The sequence below is a fragment of the Chlamydomonas reinhardtii genome, chromosome 1 (genome assembly GCF_000002595.2).
Source record: "Chlamydomonas reinhardtii strain CC-503 cw92 mt+ chromosome 1, whole genome shotgun sequence".
NCBI classification, from domain to species: domain Eukaryota; kingdom Viridiplantae; phylum Chlorophyta; class Chlorophyceae; order Chlamydomonadales; family Chlamydomonadaceae; genus Chlamydomonas; species Chlamydomonas reinhardtii.
In genome coordinates, this window is record NC_057004.1 from 3,147,681 (window position 1) to 3,161,912 (window position 14,232).

Consider the following 14,232-nt stretch of genomic DNA (forward strand, 5'->3'; position numbering starts at 1 on the left):
GGGACCGTCACAGCCAAGGAAGGATGTCCTCACAATGACTTGCTAGCCAGGAGTCACACACGCGAGCCTCACCCTGGGCCCTTTGACCATGCATTTAAATGAATGGGCACGCGCTGCCGAAGCCGCCCCGCCCGCTCCTGCCCTATGAAAGATCACACAAGCCTACATGCACCGCTGTGGTCCACTGCAACCTGACACTAGCGGCCCATGCCGATGCTTGACCCCACTTCTGGCACCACGCCAGCATCGCCGACCGAACCACCACCAGAAGCCACACCGCGCCTGCATCACAAACATAGACTCTTGTGACGACCCAATCAAGTTGACAACCACCACCGGTCAGCCCACCACCCGCCACGCCTGCCAGACCCCCGACATCAGTAACTCCCATCCCGAAACCCGCCCGACTCTCCTCCTGCTCCATCCCGGCCACACACCTAGATTCCCTCCACGTTCCCCTCCACCCCAATCCTGCGCCTACTCCAGCATCTCCAGACTGCCCAGAGCTACCACACGCAGGCCCGCGGCCGAGCCCGTCGCCTCCTCCCCGGGGCAGCGCCACGTGCAGCCGCCCGACATCAGCACGCGCCCATGCGCCGCCACCTCAACCTGCACACCTGGTGGCGACGGCCCGGCAGCCCCACCCGCCACCGCCCTTCCCAACTGGTTGTTGTTGTTGTTGTTGTCCTCCATGCGGCAGCCCGTCAGCTGCACCATGCCGTGCTCGCCCGCCGCCACGCCGGCGCCGGCGTTGCAGCAGAAGGCCGACCGCTGCGCCGAAGCGCGCGCCCCCGCGCCCTCCGCCTGCAGGCCGTGCCCAGGGCCCACGCCCGCACTGGGGCTAGGACTCGCCGCAGCACCCGCACCCGCACCCGCACCCACATCCGCACCGCCCACCGACGAGGAGCCCGTGGCGCTGCCGTGAGGGGCGGCGCCAGCGGCGCCGTTGCCGGTGACGAAGCAGCCGTCGAGCGTGGCGCAGCCGGAGGCGCCGACGGCCACGCCGTTGGCGGCGTTGCCGGCCACCTCGCAGCCGCGCAGCACTGCCATGGAGCCCACGCCGCCCACACGCAGGCCCGGCCCGGCGCAGCCCAGCAGGCGGCACTCGCGCAGGTCGGCGGTGGCGCCCTCGCACACGGCCAGGCCCGCAGCGGCGTGGCCCGAGAACTCACAGCGCAGCGCCTGGAGCCGACCGCCGCGGGTGCCCACCTGTGCATGCGTAACAGAGGCGGTTGGACAAGATACTGGCAAGCCGCATGGCGGCAAGGGGATCATGGGTATCGCGGACTGGTTCCCGTCCTGCCTGGCCCGCGTGGCCCGTTACCCAGCCATATGCCATGTTCACACATTCCCTGGAATACCGCGCTCCAACAGCCCCAGAACGACGACACAGGGGTCTCACCAGGGCTGCATGCAAGCTGCTAGTCACCGTGCAGTCCTCCAGCACCGCGCCTGCGCCCGCCGACACGACCGCCGCCGCCTGCCCGGCAAAGCCCGCCATACTGCAGCCGCGCGCTGCCAGCGCCGAGCCCTTGCCCTCCGCCAGCACACCGCAGCCGCCGCCTTGCTGCACCTTGCCGCCAACCGCACCGCCGTTGCTACTGCTGCTGTTGCTGCTGCTAGTGCCGCCGGGCGCATCCGAGTTTGTGGCGATGGCGGCGTCGCCTTGACCATAGCTGGAGCCGTAGAACCTGCAGCCCGACAGCTCCAGCGACCCGCCCGCCGTCACCGCCGCGCACGCTCCTCCAAAGCCACGCAGCTCGCAGTCCGCCGCGGCAGCTGTGCCGTTGTCTCGACAGCTCAGCCCCAGGCCCTCGCCACCCGCCAGACTGCAGCCGCTCAGCGACAGCGCCGCGTCCGTGACCAGCACCGCGGCCTGGCCGGAGCCGCTGACGGCGCAGCGGGCAGCGGCCACGCTGCAGCCCTTGCCCTTGACCTGCAGCCCCACGCCCCGCGACCGGCCCAGCTCCAGCCGGCAGCGCTCCAATGCCAGCACGCCACCCGCCGCATAGGACTGCTTCGTCACCAGCACGGCCGGCCGCCCGGCGGCGGCTGCCGCCGACGTCGAGGTGGGTGCGGGCGCAGAAACAGCAGCAGCTGCGGGCGAAGCGGCGACGTGAGCATTAGCGGTTGTTGTGGCCGCAGCGGCGGCTGCCGCCGAGGCCTCCACGTCCGCATCCCGCAGCACCAGCTCCTCCAGGCGAGTGGCCTTGGCCGCCACCACCAGCTGCTGCTCCGGCTGCAGCACCAGCACGCCGCGGACCAGCCACACGCCCTCTGACGTCAGCTGCGGCGGCCGGGCATGAGCGGAAGGGCAGCAGGCGACCAGTGCCGGGGCACGGCAAGAAGTCAGCACAGCGCACGAAACGTTTGCAGGAAGAGCATGCAGTGTGGCACAGCGCGACATCAGCCGCCAGCCCACGCGGCCATGCAGGACACGTGAGCGCTACCAGTGGCGGCAGAGCGGTGGCAGCTGTGACGTCGCGCCTGCCGTACCTTCATGGTGGGCGCCGTGAGCGGCCCCGAGAAGGTGGCGCCCTGCAGGTCGATGGTGGTGTGCGGCGGCGCGCGGTCAATGGCCTCAGCCAGGTCCTGCAGCCGCCCCGAGGACAGGGCCATCACCGTGCGGGGCGGCAGCGGGGCCGCCTCCGCCGGCGCGGCGCTGGCCGTGGAGGCACCGCCAGCAGGCCCCGCGGAGGCAGCCGCGGGCGCGACCCCCGTGGCGCCTGCGGCCGTGGCCACGGCGGCAGCCGCGGTGCTGGGGGGCGCTTCGCGGGCGGCTCCCTGCAGTAAGAATAGCACGGCAGGGCCCTTCAGGCTAGATGTCCCGAGTGCTGAATTAGAGAAGGGGATGGAGGCAAATAGCAGGCGGCCTACGACAGCCACGAGTTGCTGACGAGGACTCAAAGCGCTCGTTGGGCCGCCTGCTGCTTCGCATACCTTGCGGAAGATGGCGCTCTTGACGCGCAGGCCGCCCATGCCAATGGGCGGCGGTGGCGGTGGCGGGATGGGCGGCGGAGCGCGCGGCACGCCGGGCGCGGCGGCGCTGGCCGGCCCGCCCACCGCTGCTCCACCCGAGGGCGGCGCGGGTGCGAGCGCCGCACGGCGCGTGGGCGTGGGTGCGAAGGAGCGCGTGCTGGCGGCGGTGGGAGACGAGGCCGCGGAGGTGCGGTCCTCGGTGAGTGTGCCGCAGGTGGACGGCGCGGCGGTGGACCCCACACGCAACAGTGGCAGCTGCAGACCGTCATACGCCGCCTGGGCCTGGGCCGTGACTGGGGCCGCAGCAGCCGCGGCAGGTGCCTCAGAGGTAGAAGCTGCGGGAGAGGCAGCGGCGGCGGGTGCCGTGGCCGCGGCTTCACCCACGGCCGCATCCATCGCAGCACCTTCAGGGTCAGCGGGCGCGGCGTCCTGAGCCTGAGCGGGTGCTGAAGCTGAGGGCGGCACCGTGTGCCGCTGCTCCCCCACTGGGGCTTGCTCTGTCGCTTCCCTCCCTGCTGTAGCCACAGCTGGAGATGCAGCTGCAGGCACCGCGCCAGCCGACTCCGCCGTGACAGCAGCAGCGGCTGCCGCAAGCTCCAGGGAGGCAGACACCGGCATGCGGCCGGCGGCGCCCTCCCGTGGGCTCACGTGGTCGCTACTGCTGCCGGCTGCCGGCTTGCTGGGAGAGGCCGCCGTGGAGGCGGGGCGACTGCGTGCCTCAACCACATCCGCCGCGGTCGCCACTATGGCGTCCACTGCCTCCGCAACAGCCGCGGCCTCAGCCTGGACTGCCAAAACCTTAGCTTCCGTCGGTTCCGTCGACGGCCCAGAGGTCGCTGCGGCGCCATTGGCAGCCGCAGTAGCCGCCGCGTCAACCACCTCGCCGGCTGCCGCATCCGCAGCCACGGCGGTGGCGGCCAAGGTCGCAGGCATGGAGCGCGTCGGCGTGGAGTACAGGTGGTGCTGGTGGAGGTTGTGGCGGCCGCTGCTCGCCGTGGCAGCTGCCATACCGGCGGGCGTCTGACCCTGCCCAGGGTCTGCAGTCGCACGCGATCGCGACGATGCCGGCACCATCCACTCGCCGCCCCCTCCAACGTCACGTGTAGGCGTGGCTGCTGCTGACGCCACGGCCACTGCGGCGAAGCCCATGCCCGGGAGCACACCCAACATCGACTCTTGCTGCTGCGCCTGCAGCTGGCCCTGCCGCTGGTGCGCGCGCTGCGCGCTCTTGGGCCCCGGAGAGCGGCCGCCAGCCGCCGCGCCCTGCCGCGCCCCCGCTGGCGACTGCAGCGGTGACCTGGGCGGCTGCGACTGCCGCGATGCCCGGGGCTGGCTGCCGGGGCCCACGCTGCTGCCCCCTGGCGACAGCCCCTGGCTGCCCTGCCCCTGCAGCGAGCCCGGCCCCGAGCCCGCGCCCGCGCCCACGGGCGGGCGGTGCAGCAGCTGCAGGCGGTGCTTCTTAACGCGGCGTGTGGAGGAGCCGAGGAAGGGCAGGTCCTCGTCATCGTTGATTACGGCGCGCAGCGTGGCGGCGGTGGTGGCGGCCAGCTCGTTCAGGTCCTCACCCAGCTCCGCCACGCCCTGTGGACACGCCAGAAGCGGCCGGGATGAGCGCGAGAGTGGTAACGGCCAGACGGCAGCATTGCGAGTGCAAGGCCCGGGAGAACATGCAGCGTACCCCGCCCATCCCTCCTCCTGCGGCCCGACAGAGTGCAACCCTCTATAATACCGGCACGCAACCGCAGCGGCTGTCGGCACACTGTGCGCACCTGTGCCACGTTGTCGAACAGGCGGCGGGCGCCCTCCAGGAAGCTGCCGAACAGACCAAAGCCCTCAAAGCCGTAGCCGCCGGCACCGGCCCCGTCCGCAGCCGCGGCGGACGAGCCGTCCGCGGCCGGCGCGGGCCCCTTGCTGGTGACGGCGTCTGAAGCGCCCGGGTTGATCCTGCGCGTGGTGTCCGGAAGACCCGGGGGGGGGGCACGTGTCCCGTGTCAGGCATGCCCAATAAGATTCTGCCAAGCACAAAGTAGATGAATGCGTCACGTCAGCTGCGAGGCAACTCACGTGCGCTGGATGCCGTTGGTGACGTCACGCAGCAGCGGCGACAACGGCCGCTGCACCATGGCGTGTGCGCGCAGCGCCGCCGGCGTGCCCGGTGCGGGGCCCATCACCGCCGCGCGTGAGGACGTGGGCAGCGGCGGCGTGGCGGCCGCCGGCGGCGGCGGCGCCGCCACCACCTCCGCCTGCGGCGGGCTGGGCGGCTGCCCCACCACCGCCTCAATGAACAGGTCCATCATGCTCGGCTCCGCCGCCACACCCAGCGCCCCGCCCTGAGACCCCTGGCGCGAGGCCGGCGCCGGGCCGGAGGGCGCGGAGCGCGTAGGCGAGAGACCGCTGCCTGCAGCGCCTGCGCCAGCGGCTGCCTCGCCGCCAGGCGAGACTGCTGCGGGCACGGAGGCGGATGCCAGCAGCGGGTGCCACAGCTGGCCGGTGGGGCTGCTGGCACGAGCGACCAAGTGTTGATGCTGCTGCTGCCGCAGCTCCTCGGCATCCAGCGGCCGCGCACGCACCTGCGCCACCGGGCTACTCGCCACCAACGTTGCCGCCGCCAGCCGCGCGCTCGCGAGCGCGGCGGGTGAGGGCGTGGCGGCCAGGCTGCCTGCACCTGCGGCGCGCACCGGCGTCACCTGAGTAGATGGCGCTGCGTGCTGCTGAGGTTGCGGTTGCTGGGGGCTGTTGTCGTGGTTCATGCGGAGCCCCGCCGGCCTCTGCGCACCGCCCTCCTTGGCCTGGGGCTGCTCCGCCTGGCCGCTCTGGTCGTGAGGCCCGGCGCCGGCGTCCTGGGCCGCCTGCTCCTCCTGCTGCTGCATTAGATCCACAGCCTGCTGCTCCTGCTCTGGCTCCTGCTCTGGCTCCGGCTCGGGCTCCTCTTCCTCCTCCTCCAGGTACAAGTGCTCCACCTCCAGGCCAAACAGCCCCAGCACCGCCTTGTCCAGGTCTGTGCAGCAGGCAGCCAGGCAGGAAAGGGACGGGGTGGGCGACAGCGAGGGGCGCGCTCGCACCACACGGCGGGACACGTTTGACCCGCTATCGCAACGAGCGCAAAAGTGCGCATGCTATAGAGTTTGCGCGGTGCGCCGTAGCATAGCTGGAGTGCAAGCAGGTCTGGTACTGCCAGGTGCCCACCCTCGGGCGCTCGCGTGTCGTTGAGCAGCCGCAGCGACGCCGCAACCTCCGCCGCCACACTGCGGAACACCTGCTGGTGCTTGGACTGGTTCTGCGCATTAGAAACAATTAGAAATAAGGCGAAGAAAGTCATTGAAAGCCTGTATAAGACCTGAACTCGTTGAGCAGCGGTCGCGCTGCTTGCTTGGAGCGTGTGCCCCGAAGCGCCGGAGGCAAAACGCCCTGCCCCTGTGAGCTCGCTGTCCCTCTGAATCCTAGCCCGCACCTCACAGCCGAGGCTCTTTGCCGCGTTGTCTGCGGCGTCGAAGGGGCATTCCACCGGCACCAGGAAGGCGCGGCTGAAGGGCTGGGCCACCAGCTGCCCGTGCCAGGTGGACACACGCCAGCGCCTGTGCGCAACCAGGGTGGGGGGTCCGGCGTGAAGAAGCAGGCACAGCGGCGCCCTGGTACACCCTGCTCCAACCCCAGCTCCACACCTCACTCCCCCCCCTGCCCCTCACCTGTTCCAGGACAGCTGCCACCGCGCCATCAATCCGTCCAGCAGCACCAGGAACCAGTGGAACAGAGGCAGCAGGCCGGCGGCGGGGGCAGCAGCAGACTGCGCGCCGCCAGGGCACGAGGCCGGCGGCGGCATGGCCAGCGCATCGGAAGGGCCCGCAAGCCTGTGATGTGTGAGTGACGGTGTAAACGCAAGTCAACAGTTGACCTGGCAATGCCGGGTGCTCCAGGCAGGATCTGCTACGGAAGCCCACAGCCGCCCCACCAACCTGGCCAGGACGTCTCGCAGCACCGGCGCCAGGCTTTCAGAGCTGGGCTGGCGCATGTAGGCGTGGTGCTGCAGCGGCCGCAGCACCGCCGGCGCCGCGCCACCTGTGCTAGCACTGGCCCCCGCGGCCACAGAAGCCGCGGCTGCCGACGTGCCACCTGCACCGCTAGCCGCTGGCTGTGCCCCACCGGCTGACGAGCCGCTGGCTGAGGCGGTGGGGCCTCCGGCGCCGCCAACCGATGTCGAGCCCGCCATGGCACCGGCGGCTGCTGTGCCCGACACCGCCGAGTCCGTGATGCCGCAGACGCGCCAGAGCGGCGGCAGCAGCGGCTGCGACTGGAAGGTCTGGACGGCGAAGAAGACCTGCACGGAGATGTCAGATGGGCTGGCGTCATGCGCAGAGCCAACAACAAGTGGAGAGAACGTCGCCACGACAGGTCCACCCGTTGCACATGCTGCTGCTGCCAACGCCGCCCCGGCAGCAGTGCTGTGCAGTGCCCCCCGCACGCACCAGGTTCATGAGCGCCCAGGAGTTGAAGGTGCCCGCCGCGGGGTTGTTCAGCCCGCGCGCCTCCGCCCACAGCTCCACCTGCCGCGACCCGCCAAACGCACATGCAGCCGTCAGGCGGTCAGGGACTCACAACCTCCAGGCGCGTAAATGCCCCTCCAGCCAACTCTTCCCGCCAGGACCTGCAGCATCCTCTGCGCCGTCCCAAGCCATGTCCTCCCCTCCGTCTTGCACTGCATTCCTGGTTTGGGCGACGACTTCTTGACACTTGCCATCTATTTCGTCGGGCTTGGGCATACATCCCCCACTGCATCTTCCACCGCCTGCGCTCCCTGCGGCTTCTCAAATCCTTCTCAAATCCTCCCACCCTCGCCTGGCCTCCCCCTCCCAAGTCCTTCACGCCTCCTTGCGCTCCCCCCGCTCCTCCCGCGCCCTCTCCTCACCAGCTGCGTGAGGCTGCGCAGGCGCGGCTCCAGCTGCATGAGGCCGCGCACCACGTGCGCCCGCAGCGCGAAGCCCGGGTATGCCACGCACACGCGCACGGGGATGCCGCTGCCCGCGTGCTCGAAGCTGCCGGCAACGGCAGTCACAGCGGAGGGCGCGTACCAAGTAAAAGATATGTCATGTGCGGTAGCTGATGTGCGTCCTTGATGGTAAGATGAACAGAAGATTGAGAGAGGCATGGAGAGCGATGCAAGCTACGGCGGGGAAGGCAGTGCGTTGCTGCCGCACCTAACGGAGGGTACTCGCGCGGTGCGGTTGATGGCCACGGTGCCCTGCGCCGCCATGCCACTGTCCCGCACCAGCCCATGCACCCGTTCCAGCAGCTGAAGCCGCTCCTGGGGAGGCAGCCGCTCCTGCAGGGTTGGGGTGGGGGTTGAGGGGGTAGCGAATGGGCGGGAGCAGCATGCGGGAGTAGCTGTCGACACGGGATGTGAGATGATGTCTGCCAGCTACATGGCGCGTGTAAAGCTGAGCCGTCAAACACCTGCACGCACTTTGCTGGCGGAGCAGGGGGTCACCCTCTGCTGCGTGCCTAGCGCCCCCACGCCAGGGCCCTCAAGAAGCCTATCAGTATTTGCAAGGCCATGCCTGTGCGGCTGCCATCTGTCCCTGCTGCGGCTCACCACGTCCGTCGCCTCGCCGCCCTGTGTGCTGGCCGGCAGGCGGCCCGTGACTGCTACCTCAAGCGCAGAGGCGGAGGTGAAGCAGCCCATGAGGAAGGAGCCGTGCGGCACCGCGGCCAGCGAGCCCCCCAGGCTGCCCGCAGTGTCCGCAGACACAAGGCGTGCCAGGTCTGCGACGACGTCCAGCCGGGCGCCATCATCCTCTGGCGTGGGTGCCTCCATCTGCAATGTGTGTACGTGCGTAAGCAGTGATGATTGGGGTTCGGGCCAGTTGACCAGGCACGGCCCCGCGCAACATTGCTGTCAGCTCAAACCGAGCAATCGCTTTCCCCAACGCCCGAGGCTTCCTCGATGCGCATGCAGAATTTCCTGGTTTACCTGAGCAATCTTGTGCAGCAAATCCTCTAATGTGCTGTTCAGCTGCGAGGTCGCTTGGCGCTGCGCCAGGAACGTCTCCCACGCAGCAGGCAGCAGCGCCGCTATGTCATTTGTTGCACTCATTTCTATTGTGCTATGGCCCCGGCTGGGGGCCCCTACTGCGCTGCGCTCAGGGAAAGCCGCTCTAAACTTCAAGCTTTGGCAGTTGCACCTCAGGTCGCATTTTCTCCATCTCTGGTGTCTCTACTCAATATATTCACATTAAGTCCAGCGTTATGGCATGCGGGCGTGTTGTGGAAGTGGGAACGGCAATGCGGGCGAGCTCGCTGGATCCAATATTTCGCAGCGCTCTTCCATCTCCACCTCTGTTTCTTCCTTAGCTCTTCCACAGTCTACACGTGCAAGCATATGTAATATTGTGCCCTCAAAAAGCGTTGTTCAAAACAGAACTAGGGTGCAGGCCAAGGGCCAAAGCCCGATTTGATCCCGGGCTTGAGTGCGACAGTCATGAAGCGCATGTTGCGCGGATAGTCATCATAGAGCGGCCTCAGACGGTGCCTGAGGAGGGGTCCATACGCGAGAATGGCTCCGAAGGGCAAGGCGGATGCGCTGGTGCAGAAGAGCCCTGCGGAGTTCTTTGCGGAGAATAAGAATATTGCGGGATTTGACAATGTGAGTCCGAAGGGCCACTGGCGGGGTTGTATATGACGCTTGTGCCCTGCTTGGGCGGGTGCGGCGGAGGTGGTGTGTGCCAGCGTGCCAGATTGGGCTGTTGGTACACAATCTTGGATACTCGGTCGCAACGAACGCCAGCGCTTTCTACTGATAAGCCTCAGCGCACATGGCACGCGTGCTCCTTGTCCCGCTACAGCCGGGCAAGTGCCTGTACACCACCATCCGTGAGCTGGTGGAGAATGCGCTTGACGCGGCGGAGTCGATTGGGGAGCTGCCCGCCATTGAAATCACCATGTGAGGAATCGGGGAGGGAGGCTACGGGGAAGGTGCGCGGTCGTTGGGCACACAATGGTCCCTCCCCTTGGCCATGGCCCACCTCTCTAACGTCCGGCCACCATTCCTCTCAACCGCATACACCCGCTCCCTCCCTCCTTCAATCTCCCTCCACTCCTCCCTCCACCCCGTCCTTCACCCCTCCCTCCGCCCCTCCCTCCCAAACCCCGAAGCGAGGAGGTGTCCAAGGCGCGGCTAAACCGCATCCGGGGCGTCGAGCACCACGACCGCCTGGACGAACAGCTGTATCAGGACTTTGAGACGGAGGAGGCAAAGAAGGTGCGTGCGTGGGTTTGTGCGTGTTACGAAAGCACAGGTGGAGAGATGCAATACCCACATGTGTTAAAGTAAGGAGCAAAGTGTGTGGGGGGGCATGTCGGGGGTCTGAGGGAGGCGGGGCCGCGGGAGGGGCCCACGGCACACGGATGCCGCCATCAGTCACAGCGCCAGGCTGGCGCTACCGTACATGGCGTCCACGGCAAGGGACGCGGTGGTGCCGAGGCGAGATGACCGCGCGCTCCACTCCCTGTAGTGACGCCCTGCCGCCCTGCTCTCCACCCTCCCCACAGAAACGGCTGGCCAAGGAGGCGCGGGAGCAGGAGAAGCTCAAGAAGCTCATCGAGAAGGTGCATATATATATATATATGCCGGAAGGCAGTAATGTGTGCCCTATCAAACGTGTAACCCACCTACACGGCTATTGGACCCCACTTGACTAGCCCGCCTGTGCACGACTGCCTGCAGCACGGCGAGGGCAGCAAGGAGGCCGAGGCCAAGCGCAAGGAGCTGGCGGCGGTGGCGGGCGCGGCCAAGCCCGGAGCCAACATGCGCGGCAACCTGTTCTACAAGGTCACCGTCAAGGTGCGTGCGTGGGTGTTAGGGGGGTGTTTCCACCATTTCCAACAAGAAACCAGGGACACGAAGGGTGTTTCGGGGGGCCCAGGACTGGGGGCACTCAGGGGCGAAAGGGGAGGTGGGAGTGCAATGGGGCGGGGCATGGGCAGGGCGGGCGCGCATGCAATGTCATGGTACTGTCATGCTCAGTGCACGCTTGAATACGTCCGTGTACGGCCTATGAAATGCCGCTGCGGCTACCGCTGCTGCGTCCTTGTTGGGTTTTGGTTGTGCTATGGGACATTGGTAAGGCTGGTCGTTGGGTCTTGGGGTTGGAATAGCCCCACCCCACTGTTCCTGGCTACGCCTTCACTTCTTGAATAATTGTGAACGTAACCCCACCCCACCCCCGCTGTTCCGGGCTCCAGGACAACGGCGCGGGCATGCCGCACAAGGACATCCCTAACATGCTGGGCCGCGTGCTCAGCGGCACCAAGTACGGAGTCAAGCAGACACGAGGTGTGTGGCTGGGGGTGGTGCGGTGGGTGCGGTGCGGTGCCACGCATTTGGTCTGTGCAACGCGGCGCACGTCATCGTCCTCGTACACACACCCATTTCTCGTCCCCTACCCCACCCACACAATCTCTCGCCCCTTGTGCTTTCCGCACTTGCTCCCCTTGTGCTCTTCTATGACGCCAACACCGCATCAACACAGGCAAGTTCGGTCTGGGCGCCAAGATGGCCCTCATTTGGTCCAAGATGACCACCGGCCTGCCCTTCGAGATCAGCTCCGCCACGCCGCGCGCCGCACTGCGCTCCCACTACCGCCTGGACATAGACATACACAAGTGAGCCCCAGGCAGGCGGTCAGCGGGGGAGTGGAGGAGCGGGCGGGCGCGCGGATAAAGGAAGGGGGGTCGGGGGGGGGGCAAGGTCAGCGGAAGGGCGAGCTGCTGGGAAGGGACGCCCCGGCGGTGGCCATGGAGGGCGCCCGGCGCCGCTATCCTCTACCACAGGCACCCTAGCTCTGACACCGTCGCACTCGTCCCCATTTGGATTAAGGCACATCGCCGCACGCTCGCCCGCTTGTCAGGAACGAGCCCAGCATCCACCTGGAGGAGCAGCTGCCCAACCCGGACGGCTGGCACGGCTCCAGCCTCAGCCTCACCATCGAGGGCAACTGGAGCACGTACCGGTGGGGGCACTGGGCCGCGGCGGTCACAACGCACCGCACTGCGGGTGGAGGGGAGGAGAGAAGAGGGAGAGGGAGAGGGAAAGTGGGAGGGAGAGGGAAGGCGCAGGAGGGTGGGGTGGGGGCTGACGCGAATGGGGGTTGGGTTCCGAGGTGCTGCAAGCCTGTGCTGGCGTCGTGCCGGTACCATGGCCGTGAGCCCTTCCACTTGCTTTTCCCGGCTGACACAAACCCATCACCAATGCACGCCTTTCAACCACTTGGTTTAGATGGGATTGGATGTAGAACCCCATCCCCCATGCGACTCCCTGTTGGTTTCTCATTGGGGCTTGTGATCACAAGCCCATCATCACCACCACCACCCAACCGCAGCTCCTACATCCTGCGCTACCTGCGCCAGATCGCAGTCATCACGCCCTACGCCCAGTTCATGTTCGCCTACAAGGCCGAGGACGACAAGAACAGCGTGCGCATCGGGTTCAGGTGCGTGTGTGCCGTGTCATGCGTGTGTGTGTGTGTGCGTGTGTGTTTGCGGGGGTGGTCGGTGAAAGGGGATTGAGGCTGCTGCATGGGGGACAGCATCGGCGACCCGGCACAGGCAAGTGCGGGTACGTCCTCGGTCCACAGTCCGCATTCCGCAAGTCCTTACGGTTCCCGCCCAGCGTGTCCGTGTGTCCCTTACTGGGGATGGTGGAAAGAAGAAATCCCTGTGCGGCTCCTTGCCAGCGGCTACCTTGCGCCTCCCACCTCTCGCCACTCTCCACCCCACCCACCTGCCCACTACCTGACCTTTGTATCCCCACCAACCCTTCGCCCCCACCCCCACCCCCACCCCACCTCTCTCCGCCCTCCTCCGCACCTACTGCACCCAACCACCCACTCCCGGCCGCCCACCGCCCACCCCCCAGGCGGCGCACGGACGTGATGCCGGACCCGCCCGCGCTCACCAAGCACCACCCCTCCTCCGTGGACCTGGAGCTGGTGAAGCGGCTGCTGCGCGCCACCACCGCCAAGACGCTGGCGGCCTTCCTGCAGAAGGAGTTCGACCGAGTGGACAAGAGCCTGGCCGGTGGGGGGGAAGCAGCAGGGGCAGGAGGGGGAGGAGGAGGAGGGGGAGGAGGAGGACGAGCTAGGGGCGGGGGCCAGGAGTTGGCGGAGCAGGTCCACAGTGCAGCACGGTGTGCCACGGCGTGGCGCGGCGCATTTCCGCCTCCGCCCCCTTAAGTTACTCCGACTTGCACTACCGCATTCGCGTTCATTCGTCCCCTTGCCCACTCGCCTACCTGCCTGCTGCTGGTGGTGTCCCGCCGCGCTCCTGCCCGCCGCAGCCCGGGTGGTGGATGAGATGCAGGCGGGCGTGGAGGGCGACATGAGCCCCAGGGACCTGGACGAGAAGCAGGTGGAGTGGGCGGGGGGCAGCAGCGCGGGGGAGGTGGGAAGGGGCTGGGGGGAGGAGGACTGGGGAAGAGTGGGACGGCTGGCGCGCCCACTGGGTGCCGTGTGCGGGTGTTGCAGCCCCTGGAACTGGGCCCTCGCAAACAGCACAGCACGCGCTGTTCCAGGCCTGATCACTTCTCCTCACTTCCTGTATCCAACCCTTCTTATATGTCTTCAACCTCCCCCAAATCTGTACCAATCTTTGCACCCCCCCCCCGCCCCCTCACACCCTCTGTCCAGATCGTGCGGCTGCACCAGCTGCTGCACGAGATTCGCTTCAGTGACCCCACCGGCAAACACCTGAGCCCGGCAGGTGCGGGCAACAGCAGGACTTGCGTCGTCGTAGGACCTAAGTTCGACCCACACCTCCTGCGTGTTGGCAGTGCAGGCCCCCCGTGAACCCCTCGCAAGCCACACCTTCGCCCGCTCGCCGCCCTCCCTTCCACCCCACGCCTTCCGCTCCTTCCTCCCCCTCCCTCCCGCCCTCCCGCCTCCCTCCCTCCCTTCCTCCCTGGCGGCTCAGGCGAGTACAACCTGCGCCTGGGCGTGATGAAGGAGCTGGGTCCGGACCTGATCGCCACGCATCAAGGCGACGTGCGCGTGTTCGAGGGCCACGCCTTCATCGTGGAGGCGGCCGTCAGCGTGGGCGGCAAGAACGTCAAGCCGGGTGGGAGCAGGGAGGCGGGGGCAGGGAGGCGGGGGGGGGGGGGGTAGGGAGGGAGGTGGGAGCACGGAGGCGGGAGCAGGGGGGCAGGGAGGTGAGGGCAGGGGGGCGGGGGCAGGGCGCGGGAGCAGGGGTGGGGGTGCAAGTGGGCGC

The 14,232-nt window shown here is 67.8% G+C and overlaps 2 protein-coding genes across 2 annotated transcripts in view; one reads left to right on the forward strand and one right to left on the reverse strand.

The window, feature by feature from the left end:
- Window positions 1-9: 9 nt before the first annotated feature.
- Window positions 10-9,215, reverse strand: CHLRE_01g019700v5 (uncharacterized protein). The gene is made up of 15 exons (XM_043058450.1): window positions 8,945-9,215; window positions 8,567-8,788; window positions 8,172-8,296; window positions 7,883-8,009; window positions 7,443-7,520; window positions 6,933-7,294; window positions 6,666-6,827; window positions 6,431-6,554; window positions 6,166-6,256; window positions 5,044-5,977; window positions 4,749-4,923; window positions 2,941-4,560; window positions 2,497-2,784; window positions 1,403-2,287; window positions 10-1,209 (listed from the first exon to the last, which is right to left on the reverse strand). Exons 1-15 carry the CDS (start codon window positions 9,065-9,067, stop codon window positions 478-480), a joined length of 6,048 nt encoding a protein of 2,015 aa, XP_042928364.1. The 5' UTR covers window positions 9,068-9,215; the 3' UTR covers window positions 10-477.
- A 100-nt stretch (window positions 9,216-9,315) lies between these two features.
- The window catches only part of CHLRE_01g019750v5 (uncharacterized protein), a 7,862-nt gene continuing 2,945 nt past the window's right edge, over window positions 9,316-14,232 (forward strand). Inside the window, exons 1-13 of the mRNA XM_043058451.1 lie at window positions 9,316-9,616; window positions 9,816-9,913; window positions 10,126-10,231; window positions 10,522-10,578; window positions 10,697-10,813; window positions 11,215-11,305; window positions 11,502-11,634; window positions 11,880-11,981; window positions 12,351-12,461; window positions 12,887-13,047; window positions 13,307-13,377; window positions 13,656-13,728; window positions 13,939-14,082. Coding sequence (XP_042928365.1) covers window positions 9,527-9,616; window positions 9,816-9,913; window positions 10,126-10,231; window positions 10,522-10,578; window positions 10,697-10,813; window positions 11,215-11,305; window positions 11,502-11,634; window positions 11,880-11,981; window positions 12,351-12,461; window positions 12,887-13,047; window positions 13,307-13,377; window positions 13,656-13,728; window positions 13,939-14,082 — 1,354 coding nt within the window. The 5' untranslated portion in view covers window positions 9,316-9,526. The remainder of the gene's footprint in view (window positions 9,617-9,815; window positions 9,914-10,125; window positions 10,232-10,521; window positions 10,579-10,696; window positions 10,814-11,214; window positions 11,306-11,501; window positions 11,635-11,879; window positions 11,982-12,350; window positions 12,462-12,886; window positions 13,048-13,306; window positions 13,378-13,655; window positions 13,729-13,938; window positions 14,083-14,232) is intronic.

Excerpts from the sequence above, each read along its gene's own strand:
- CHLRE_01g019700v5 (XM_043058450.1), bottom strand. The coding sequence starts at position 9,067 with ATGAGTGCAACAAATGACATAGCGGCGCTGCTGCCTGCTGCGTGGGAG. Across the intron at positions 7,295-7,442 it reads CCTGGGCGCTCATGAACCTG|GTCTTCTTCGCCGTCCAGAC; the intron begins GTGCGTGCGGGG and ends ATCTCCGTGCAG. Across the intron at positions 1,210-1,402 it reads GCAGCTTGCATGCAGCCCTG|GTGGGCACCCGCGGCGGTCG; the intron begins GTGAGACCCCTG and ends ACGCATGCACAG.